This window comes from Pyxicephalus adspersus, chromosome 8, assembly GCF_032062135.1.
Source record: "Pyxicephalus adspersus chromosome 8, UCB_Pads_2.0, whole genome shotgun sequence".
Taxonomy (NCBI): Eukaryota; Metazoa; Chordata; class Amphibia; order Anura; family Pyxicephalidae; genus Pyxicephalus; species Pyxicephalus adspersus.
The window spans coordinates 59,083,922-59,096,033 of NC_092865.1; the positions used below are offsets into that span (position 1 = coordinate 59,083,922).

A 12,112-nucleotide genomic window follows, 5' to 3' on the forward strand; every position below is an offset into this window, starting at 1 on the left:
TCAAAAGAGATAAATGTGGATAGTTATTCTCTAATGAATATAAGGACGTATTAAAGCATATCTAAAGCTTACATAAGATATATTTATTAATGTGTGTGTGTGTATGTTTTGTTTTTGGATAGTGTAGAGAATAGTAGTACCCATGGTTTTCCTCTACTTTTCTTAATGTCTTAAAAAACATCAGGAAAATATCTACAGTGTACAAGTATCCTCGTTTGGAGATTTTCCCCTTTATATCCGACCCAGTGACAAATTTGAATATTAGATATTCCCTGATTAATGATTACTGGGACAATTAGAAAATGTCGGCTTTGGATACATTTTAAAAAACTAAATGTACATAGAGTCAATTAGTAAATATTAGATATGATATATGATTATGTATGTAAAGTACATCCATAATCCTTTAGGCACTATTCTATTTCTCAGGCCCTTATTCCGGGGTTTTAGAGGGATACACACACAACACACTTTCTGTCTTGTATTGCCCTATTCTTGTTTTTAAGGTAAAGAAAATTTGAAGGAAACTGCACACACATTCCCACTCAAGGAAGACTTTACCTGTGAAAGCGTTGCCCTAAACTACAGGCAGAGGGCTTACCATGCCTTGTGTCTCTATGTGCAGATAGCCATTTGACTTCTGTGAATGTAGCAGTCAGGGGACATGTGTATTGCAATAAGAAATTCAAGACAAAAGGGTAGATTTTTTAGGTGAATACTTAAGTACAATTAACATTTTTGGATGTTCCAAATAAGATCTTTACTTTTCAAGCTCATGTCCATTTTAAGCAGATATAAGCCCAGTGGGTAGTGTTTTTCTCCCTGTACTGTACGATGACCTACAGTTCAGTTTTCGAGTAGATAGATGTTAGCATATATTTTTTCAAGGTAAGTGATCACATGCTACGTATAGGTAATATTTAATCATTTTGCTTTGGCAATAATTAGATACAACGTGTTTATTTTTAATGTATAGCAACTTTTTAAAGATGTCTGAAAGACAGACTTCAACCTGTTAAAAAGTTGAGTTTTTTCCACTGTTTTTACTTGACTTTGGTTACCCAGCTACACAAGTTTTAGCTTAGGCCTTTCTGGTGTAGAGCCAGAGATGAAGTACTGTACTGATTAGTTTTCTGGTCCTGTCAGAATTTCAAGGATGCACTTATCCCTTAACACTATGACAAAGTCTGGCTGCCAGACAAGTGATTTTGAATCAAGAAAAACTATCACTCATTCTGCATGCCATACTCAGTTACAATGATAAAACACGCATGCGTCTCCGACACATTCACATCTCTGCACTGTACGATGTGAATGGCACTTTGGTACAAACAACCTATATTTCTTTTAGTTGAATTTCCCATGAGCATGATGTTGAGTTACTTCACTGAAGCATGTTCATTTCTACACAAAGGAATCGTTCAATTTGTGCATTATAAATGCAACTAAAAAAATTTCTGATGCGATTTCAAAAACAATAGCTTTTGACTAGCTAGTCCAAATGTTTTTATACAGCTTTCTAAACACGTAACGCTATCAAGGACTAATAGTCATCTTAAGAATTTGTTAAGGGAACAAAAAGTATAAAAAGTGTCATTCAGTGAAGAAACTCAATCACAAACTCCCAAATTTCTAGACTACAGAATGATATGATTGTACCTTGAACTCTGAGCATGACCTTGGGCAACCCTGGTGTCATTGTAAAGGGAACATGCAGATATATGTATTTTTTTATTTCTCTACCATAGCCTGGTTTTCCTTTACTGTCCTCTTTACAATGACAGTTTTTATTAATTCTGATTATTTAGCATTTTGAGTTTCCTGGGTAAAAAAAAAGTTTTCTTAGTTTCACTAATTTTCTTCTCCACTTTCCCTCTACAAATCGAAAGGCGTTTGCTTGGTGGTCAGACCTTATGGTAGAACACGCAGAGACATTCCTCTCACTCTTTGCGGTGGACATGGATGCAGCGTTGGAGGTGCAGCCGCCAGACACATGGGACAGCTTTCCCTTGTTCCAGCTAATAAATGATTTCCTCCGCACTGACTGTATGTACCTTGTGTTTCTATTTTTTCCACTGCACTTTTCTAACTTATGTTGTAGTACATTGACCTAAACATATTAATTAATTAAGGTTCTTAAGTCTATCAAAACATTTAAGAGCTGTTTTGTGCTTAAAGGATCAGTGCTTTCAAAATCTATATTTTAGTTGTGGTTTAATGCTAAAAGTTGAAACCTTCCACAGGAGAGAGAAATAGAGAGCCTCACCAAATGTGCAGATTACAATTGATTTATTTTTTATTTGGACATGTACTGTGAATTTATAAAGAAAACCAGCCAATCGGTCTCAGAATAGACCCACTTCATCTGGGCTTGTTGTATTGAAATGTCTTTATTAGACAGATTATATGAAATTAGAATCTGGAGAAAATATTAAATGAACAAGCTTTAGCAGATTATTTTAAGTGAATCATCTAGCAAAATGCTATACCTCTTAGTAATTTCATGAACACCATCTATAAGAGGTTCACACCTTCCCCATTTAGTATCTAAAGGAGAACTAAACATTAAAAATAAAACATTGCAGGCAGGAAGGTTGTGTATTGCAGAAGGGACAAGCAAAGTCCCTTCTTTAGTAAAATAAACTTACTTGTCCTAGTTTCACTCACTTCCCTCACTCCAGCGCAGGCACTGCCATCGTCACCTGGTCTTCTTCCAGGTTAAAGGCTTCAGCCATCTTGATTGGCCAGGCAAGAACTCCTGTTCATTAGTTAATTTGTTTTGGTGAGTTAATTTGTTTTTTCCAGGCCAGGTAATGGGCCATCGTACACAGAGCTCCACATGAGCTCCGTGTACATTTTAGAAAAAATTGCAAACAGGAAGTTTGTATGAAATATGTCTTATTGCAGGAGGGACATCTCCTCTCCCTTCTGCAATAATCAACCTACTGGACTGCATTTTTTTGTTAGTTCAGCTTTAATTTATTTTTAAATGTAAGATGTAAGTTACTATTTAATCCTATGATGTGTATGTGTATACCTAAATGTGTTTTACATACTCAGACTATATTAGATCAATGGAGCTTGCTGACTGGAAGAGAGAGAACTAAGATAACCTCATTATCACTAAGATAACCAATCAACCTCTGTTCCTTCACTTTTTCATCATCAATGATCAAAAATTGTATAGCTGGTAAAAATTGAATAGGGGTAAAACTGGTCCAAAACAATATTCTCCTCCATTTAGTATCTGGAAGACATTGAGCTGTTCAACCCACAAGTTCATAGCTAATATATTACATTGCTTGGCTGACCCATTCACATTTCCTACAGAAGCAAAATTCCCACTTATCAGTTTCCATTAATAATGTATGGAACCTTAAAAAAAAATTAAAAACAGTAAAATTATATTCCGAAATTCCAATTTAATTTATCTGTACACAATACTTTGACAGATACTTTATTAGACTGTACTGGAATATTAAAACAAAATATGCCATTCATGTTATTTTTCAAGAATAATATTTCATTGTTTTACAGTGCAGTTACATTACATAAAAACAGCTCGGGATACATCGAGGATGCTTTTTATCTACATAAAAAAATATGTTAATTCTTTAGCCAGTAAGGTTAAGGATAAATTATTTTGAGTGCATTTCAAGTTTCTAAATACATGTTAATATCGCTAGTCTGAATCCTTTTTTTTCAACTGCATAATAAATATAGAAAACTGTAAACTGTCCAATTATGCGTGTGTGTGCGATGGCCTCTAACAGCGACCTCAAATTATTGGATTCGATATAAAGGATCCTCCTCTCTCCTAAGCAACTCCATCTGCTAGACTGAAAGGAAAGGGTAGTATTTGCTGCACTAAGAAGTAAGCCATCTGCTAATCTAAAGATAATTTGCTGCCTTTTGCCTGCTGTCTTGAAAGTATCAGAAGCCAATTTTCGAAACCATTGCTTTTTTCCCCTGAAATATGTCTAATTTAAATGATTTGTTAAATTATGCCTTGCATTACATACTGGAAAAATAGAACCGATTTAGCAGTTAAACACATCTGTGGCTTTTTAGTTTGCTTTTTTTTATACCCTGATTTACTTAACATTTCACTCGTATCATTTATTATGTAAATTGTTTGTCTAGGGAAGAAATAAATTCTTGCTGAATTGTCACATGGTATCATCCTATTGTCACAGATCATACTCAGTAAATGAACTATAAAGTGTAACTCTACTATTGTTGAGACCAAAAAACAAACCCCTATGAGGTTTTCTGGGTATATGACTGTCTTAGGTCTATTCCCAGCATTTTTTTTTGAAAATTCTAGGAGTAATCATATGACTGTATCTGGGAGATCCTTGTACCAGAAAGTCAGAGGTGATAGGAACTCATGAGCCGGTTTTACTAGTAAAACTGCAAGTAAATTTGAACTCTAGGCAAATACACCATTGAAATGGGAGATGTTTTACCTAACAAGGAATCTTCATTTGTACATTTAGTTCTGCAATTTACACACACAGGACAGCCAAGTCTTTTGCTGCACTCACCACTTTTAAAAGCCTAGAACTGCTTATTGACGTGCTAGTCAGTTAGAAAAAATGGCAGTTACTCAACAATTTGGGTAAATACATTATTTAAACACTGACCACCACTGTATTCATTTTATTCTCCTGTTTAAAAATATAGCATTATATTACAGTATATTACAGAAAACAGGTAAACTAGAAAGATGTGATCTGTTATTTAAATGCCAGTTTTGTAAAAAAATCCCTTAGTCAAACATAGGAAAAAAAAAAACTCCCAGGTTCTTCTCAACGATTTTTTTTTTTACTTTGCCTGTGTGAAAGAGGACCAAATTGGTGCATTTATTTCTATTTTACGATCTGCTGTAATGTGAATTTTGTATTTAAAAAAAACTTGGTTAATTTGTTTCTGTGCAGTGCCCATGTTCTGTGCTGTTTTGTTAATTAAACATTCTTTTCAATTAACAGCATTCTGATATGCTTATAATTCTAGATAATTTATGCAATGGAAAATTCCACAAACATCTCCAAGACCTGTTTGCTCCACTTGTTGTCAGATATGTCGACCTCATGGAATCTTCAATTGCACAATCAATTCACAGGGGCTTTGAGCGTGAATCCTGGGAGCCAGTAAAGTAAGGAACCCTTTGATACAATCGGAGTTTTGTAGCAGATGGATGGAGGTTCTTACTCAAATGGAAATATTCATTCTATATTCTCACCAGGCCTAAATCGTCTGCCAGCATTTTTGTGCCACGTTTAATGTGTTAATCAAAATCAATGCTGGTTGTATGACTTGATGTGTTATTTTATGAAAATCTAATGGTGATAAGATTTTTAAAGACATAACCTTAATAGAACATAATCATGTCTCCCTTTAGTCTCCCTATATTTACAAAAAAAGCATATGGTATATAAGCAATTTTATAGGCGCACAAAATGTAAACATTCGATTTTTTTTTTTTCCATGAGCATTGTCCTATTTGTTCTGTAATACATTCAGTCAATTGTCAATGACATTTTATTTGTGAAGGAAATGCACCACTCCTTTAAAACTGGGACTTCTCTTTCCTTAAAGTGTATTACTAGGAAATATAAAATACATTTTGGATACAATTGTGCAGTACATATATATTTGCCAATATTTGCTCTCTGCAGGTACACAGCATTTCTTATTTCCGCCAGAAATTTAATATACTCTGTAGTGCCCGTAGTAACTTTATGGTGCTGCCTCTCATGCATTCATATCCTATGCATGCATTGCAGTAAAATGGCTGGCATATTTTTTTACCCACTCATTCACTTTTAAAATAGCAAACCCAGTTTCAGAGTTAGCTTATTAACTACCTTATATTCAGGTTTGATTAAACCTCTGTTTTTAGTGGGAGGATTTATAAAGTTAATTTCTAAGGTTTATTCTGCACCTTAACTCTTTACACATAATTAGATTTTTTATGTCAGCAAAATTTTATCTCTATACTAAGTGAAGAAAAACACTTACAAAGTAATATTTCACTTTGCCCGTATTGATTGAGTAGTTATCCACAGGATAGAAGGTTTGGGGAAATATACCTATTTTGTTAGTGGAAGGTTGAAAAGCTAAGAGTTCTGGTCCTTCCCTATTGTATTCAAAAGTTAAAAAGTAGTTCCGCTAAGAGTTGCCTACAGAGGTTAAATGGTCATTTGCCAATTTGACTTTTATCTGCTGGTTCAGATAAAGATTTTTTTATGCCTGGCATTGAATTTGGAGATTTTTTAAATGGCCATAATGCAACCTCCTAGGTGAAGTTCAAGTTTCTACCATAGCGCCCAAGAGTTTAGTGCACACATGAAGGTGGGGTATGACTGTTCCTCTAATGAGGGCTAAAACTAAAAAATTAATTTTCAATAAATGCTCTTTTAATCAGTTAATCCTTTGACATATTTGTCTTTTCAGATACTTAGTATAGGTAATATTAAAAGGCTCAGACACACAAATTAATGCAAATAGATGGATAAATAGTAACAGACATTTTGTCAGTTCTTTAACATTTTCTATTTTCATCCATAAACTCAGAAATTATTTAAATGGACCTTAGAAATGTTTTTAATGATTTATTATAATTAATCAATTTAGCAAACACTAAATAGGAAAATAGAAGTGAAATCCAACTCTTTCTATGTTGTGTTTTAGAAATTCTGGAGACCATAAAGCATATTTATTACAACATGTCTTGAGCCACCAAACAATGAAGGGACATATGGGATGTATTCATGAGCTTATGCGTCTCTTAATGACAAGTTCGCTTATTTGTTTTGAACCACAGTCTCATGTGTCCCCTCCTAAATATAAAACGAAGAGAAAGACATAGCTAGTGACTTTTTTAAAAAAAAAAATATTTGTGCATTTGGAAGGTTTTGACAAGTAAGCTACCAATGCATATTTTTCTAGTCACACTTTGACAGATTGAAACATAAAAGTTTGTGATGAGCATTAGAATCACTAAAACATTCTTTCCAAGTCTTTCCATCCTATACTCTTTTACCTCTGGCCCCAGCCCTTCTTTTTTCCATCCTGAAGCAGCAACCTTAAAAATATTTATACCATTAGGATGTGTCTTTATGAGCAGCGCCATGTAAATACATGGCTCCAATCTTTGCATCATTTTCCCGTGAGCCTTGTGACAGAGTGGGCTATGGACACTCTGGGCTCACAAGAAATGGATTAATGACGTTGAGCATAACAGGATGGTGCAGAACTGGTGAGTCTGTGGGCAACTGCTTTTCATTTTTTTTAAATTGCTCAGGACTGTTGTATTCTTTTTTTGCCCAAGCTAGAATTGAGCTTCTTAATATCCATGCTACATAGCAAGGTAAAGTAAAAATGTATCAGTTAGTTTTGTTTTCAATGAGATTATTTTGTTATTTAAAAATGGCCCCACGTAAACCATTTACCTTTAAACAAGCAGTATTCTGCAGTGGATTTAAACACATTTAAGCAAATGCTTACTTCCCCCTAATTAAAAAACACTCCTTTAATAAATAGCCCCCTGCATGCAAAGCACTTACGCATGCACAAAACTGATTTCCTAGGCATTTCCTAGGCACATTAATATAAAGAAATTGAGATTTTTTATCATATAATTTTTGATTGGGGGCACGGGTGGTAATGTGGTCTAAACCCAGTTGTTGTTATATATATGTGATATTTTTTATGCCACTTTTAACATCTTTTTAAAGAAGAGTTGTTCTGCACATATCACAAAGGGAGCCATTTTGTGGGTATTACCATTTATCAAGTCACTTGTTTCGACTATATTATTATTGTGCCTGAATAATCCTCTAATCACAAGCTCACTTTATTGAAATAGCTCACCTGTAAAGAAAACAAAAAAACTAATACTACCCTTCTGATTCTAAAGTGGAAAAAGCCTTTGAATCTCTTATCCACTGCAGCTGCAAGTATTTGACTATCATATGGGTAGAATACCTGCAACCCCCACCCGCTGATGTGGTTCTTTCCACTGACTTCTGGTTCCTGTAAGAACTTATGTATTAGGGGGAGGAACAAGAGGTTGGTAAGTATTTTACACACCCAAATGTGTAGATTACTTTCAGCAGACTGATGGTGTTTTCTTTTAACACCAAATGCCAGAAAGGTAAGTGTATAGCTTTTTTTTTTACAGGTGAGCTTTTTGGTAAAAGTTATCTTGTGGTTATCCTGTGTAAAAAAAAAATCAAGATCTACTTTCCTACCCCAAATAAAAAACTCATTAAGACTAAAAAAGCAAAAATCACTAGAAGAAATAATATGTTGACCTCCAGCTGTAGGTTACTTCCTGAAGGCAATGGTAACATCACTCTGTTATGGGAAGGCTAGGAGCGGAGTCTCACATCATCATAGGGTTTTACTATGCTCTTCCAGAAGGCAGCGGTAGGGTATAGTGATGTCATGGACGCCTTCAGAAAGTGGAAAAAACTTCAAGGTAAATATTTTGTTCTATTGTCTTCTAATGCTTAATTTGGTCTTCAGTGAATGTGTTTTATATAGACAGTGGGGGCCATATAGACTGATTTTCTCTTTAATAAGTTATCAGGTAGCTGCCTGTTAGGTTAAAAAAATGGTTTAGCACACAAAATGGCTGCCTTCACCAACTGTAAATTATGAAAGCTTATGAAAATATTTTTTAGCCTAGATGGTGAACAATGCTAGCAAATTCACCAAAATGAACCATTATGGATCTTTTCTATACATACAAACGATATTCAGCATGTCTTTAGTTTTCCACAACACGTTTTGTAATTGATGGTTGCTAAAATCACCTGCTGCGATCATTTAAATTCATTACTTATGGTTGAAGTTTGTAGCTTGTTTTTTTGCGATGCATTTGAATCTCTGTTATTGTGGCATTTTGTGGCTTTTATTTTGTGAACAGTGTGTTGTATGTGTTTGTTTAGTAATTGCCATTTTTGATTCTAGAAAGCAAATATTATTCCATATTTCATGCTTCTTTTTCAACTGTCGCTTTCTAATTCTCTTTTTTTTTCTTTTTAATCTTTTTACACACTTGATCTTTCGTTCATGTTTCTTTCTGAGTGTCTTTGTGCTTTTGCTACATCCGCATTGTCATGTTATGGTATCTTTTTCTTTCTGTCTGTTTCTTCCACAGGAGTTTAACAAGTAATCTGCCCAATGTGAATCTTCCAAATGTGAATCTCCCTAAAGTACCTGTAGCCCTACCAGTTAACCTCCCACAAATGCCTAGCTTTTCTGCACCGTCATGGATGGCTGCAATTTATGATTCTGAGTGTGTATTCACTTCACATTAGACCTCATTTATATGTGCAGCAGTCTTAGCATGAATGTGTATTAATTATTTCTAACAAGCCTTCAAACATAGCATTATTTTTAAGTCTTTTCATATCTTTAACACAAATTTTAAAATATAAAAAGTAAATGCTAAATATTAACACAACCAATCAAAAATGTAGTAATAAATCAACCTAAAATTATATTGTTCATAAAACATCCTTATTTAAAATTACAGTTTATTAGGATAAAAACCTAAAATAAGGAAAAAATATTTCTAAATTCTATTTTTGTTAAAATAACATTTAATAGTTAAATGATAGATATTCACCCTGTTGATGGGTACATCAGTTTGTGTCCCTACACGAAAATAAGATATTATATATATAAATAGAAAAAATGTAATATTGTTTAAGGATGTACATATCTAAAGGTGCTGAATTATCCATCAAAATGCTAACATATGTCTATGTATGTAGATGTAAAAGATTTAGAAGACTTAAATGTAAACTTTCACCATCTGTCAAGTGTTTATTATAATCAAAAAATGAAATATGTTAGTTTAAATTATTTGCAGACTTTTATAAAATATTAATCCTTAAAGTGACTTTGTTATGAGAAAAGAATGAGGGTTCCCATTGATGACCGCTATTTTGTGAATGTCATTTCTTAGGTTGTCATGCTAAGGAGTTAGGTTTCAGTGCTTTCTAAGACTTCATTCCCCAATACCATTATCTTTGTGCCAAGTCATTAACTAAAAAATTTCATGCCAGTCATAGCTAGGCAACTAAGATTTTCAAAAGAAGTTCCAGGACCAGCAAAAGCTGTACCCATATTTTCTCTTGACAGCATCACTTTAACAGGGAACCTGTGACAAGAGAATAATGGAGGCTGCAATTACTGACCTCTGATGTCTTGACTTTTATGGTGTTCCTCTGATATTAGTAGTTTAAGTCACTGACCCTGAACAAGCATGCAGATAGAGTCTTGAGATATTCCACTAGCATTTTCAGATGCTAGTGCTAGTTATGGGTCAATTACTCAGAAAAAATTTAAGGAAGATGGTCAGCCCAATAGTCAAGTATCTAATATTATAAAAAGGGGACCAGGAATGTCATCACATGTATTTCTCTCAAATTCAGTTTCAACAAATGCCTTCATATTATTCTAAATATATACATTTATAACACAATACAAGTTCAAAGAAAGGTTGAGGATCAGTGAGTTCAGTTAAGTAAAGTCTTTGGGTAAGAAATGAAAAAGTAGGCAAAGAGGCGCTTTTAAGGAATAGAGTCAAGTCAATTTGAAAAGCATCCAATATACAAAGTACATGGTACACATACATATATTGTATATTGGGATGCTTTTCAATTTGAGTAAAAATTACCTTAACTCTATACCTTATAAAAACCCTCCTTGCCTACCTTTTCGTTTCTTACTTGACTAAATGGGGCTGGCGTCAAAACAAAGATAACTCATAGAGACGATTATTATCTAGTAGTATTGCTTTGAACACCTTAAAGCTCAAGTAGTTTAAGAATGAGACCCTCTCCACACTACTTTAGTGTATTACCACACACACCTTAACATGTGGTATTTCGCCTGCAAACATGCGTTGTATGAAGGCATTCCAGTCATTTTTATTAGGCTGCCAATGCACAACAACGCACCAAAAACTTGAGCTTTGTTTCTTCAACGCACGCTCTGCACCACAACTAACAGATGGTTGCCATCTGTGCATTGTAATTCTCTGCCATGCTCTTGCGGCATAGTGTACTTGTAAGGTTTGTTGCCATTTAAAATACATGTAGTGTCTAGGGGTGGTTTGCTGCTGCCTCCATAGACTGGAATTGGTGTCACATGCAAACCGTATAAGCATTTGCAAGCAGTCCTACAAGCAGTGTCAATATGAAAAAAATGAAAATATGAACCACTCTTTTAGGCTTTTGCATCCATTGCACAAGTGTTTACAAATGGCTGAAAAAGCCTAATAGTGGCAACTTATCAAACAGGCTCTGCACAGGTCTGCTTTGCTTAGTGGAGCTTGTCAGTCTAACCTAGCTTGATTACACTGTGTTCGCCCCAGAAATTGTTTCAGCTAGGTGTGGGCAAAGCAACACATGACAAATTTAGTGTTGTTGTCATTGGAATCCAGTAAACTATCATTTTTTTCAGCTTTCCACTACCCTTTATACTTTGTTCTAATTTTTCCAATCAACTCCCTCTTAGTATGTCCCACTGATATGCCCAAACTGTCTAGTAACCCAGTACTGTGACCCAACCTTTTATGGGTGGTTACTGAAAAGTGCCCGGTTAAAAACTGCTGGGGGGAACACTGGTACTCATTGTTTAGTCAAATAGCCAAGTTGTGTCCTTTTTTGTACTAGTAAAAGATAAAATCAGACACTTCACTGTTTTATTTAAGATGTTGAATAATAAATTATTTTAGAGACAGGGGGAACATATAACCATATTCCAATTATACAGTGCAGTTTCATTTAGTGTGTATCTAATCAAAAACTGGATTAGTGCCAAATAACAACAAACATAATGCAAATAAAAAAAATATAAATAACAAAACCAACTGAGAGAAACATTTAAGGGTAAATTAGGACTTCAGCATTGAAATGAATTATTAGGAAATACATTAATTATGATTTGTTGGAAATTGAATATTGAATGACACATTTTATGCTGGCTTGTTTATTTGTATGATTAAAATGAAAATTAATAAAGAAATTGAAACAGAACAGAAAGTAATTATTAGGTATTACAAAAAAGAGAACACTTTTAGAATATA

General features: G+C 34.2%; 1 protein-coding gene across 29 annotated transcripts in view; it reads left to right on the forward strand.

The window, feature by feature from the left end:
- The window catches only part of CADPS (calcium dependent secretion activator), a 286,962-nt gene that overhangs the window by 212,857 nt on the left and 61,993 nt on the right, over positions 1-12,112 (forward strand). For 22 of the 29 annotated variants that reach the window (XM_072420822.1, XM_072420824.1, XM_072420823.1 and 19 more), the window contains 3 exons: positions 1,890-2,046; positions 5,017-5,158; positions 9,173-9,310. In XM_072420822.1, coding sequence (XP_072276923.1) covers positions 1,890-2,046; positions 5,017-5,158; positions 9,173-9,310 — 437 coding nt within the window. The remainder of the gene's footprint in view (positions 1-1,889; positions 2,047-5,016; positions 5,159-9,172; positions 9,311-12,112) is intronic. The other 7 variants (XM_072420831.1, XM_072420834.1, XM_072420836.1 and 4 more) reach the window with 1 other exon arrangement.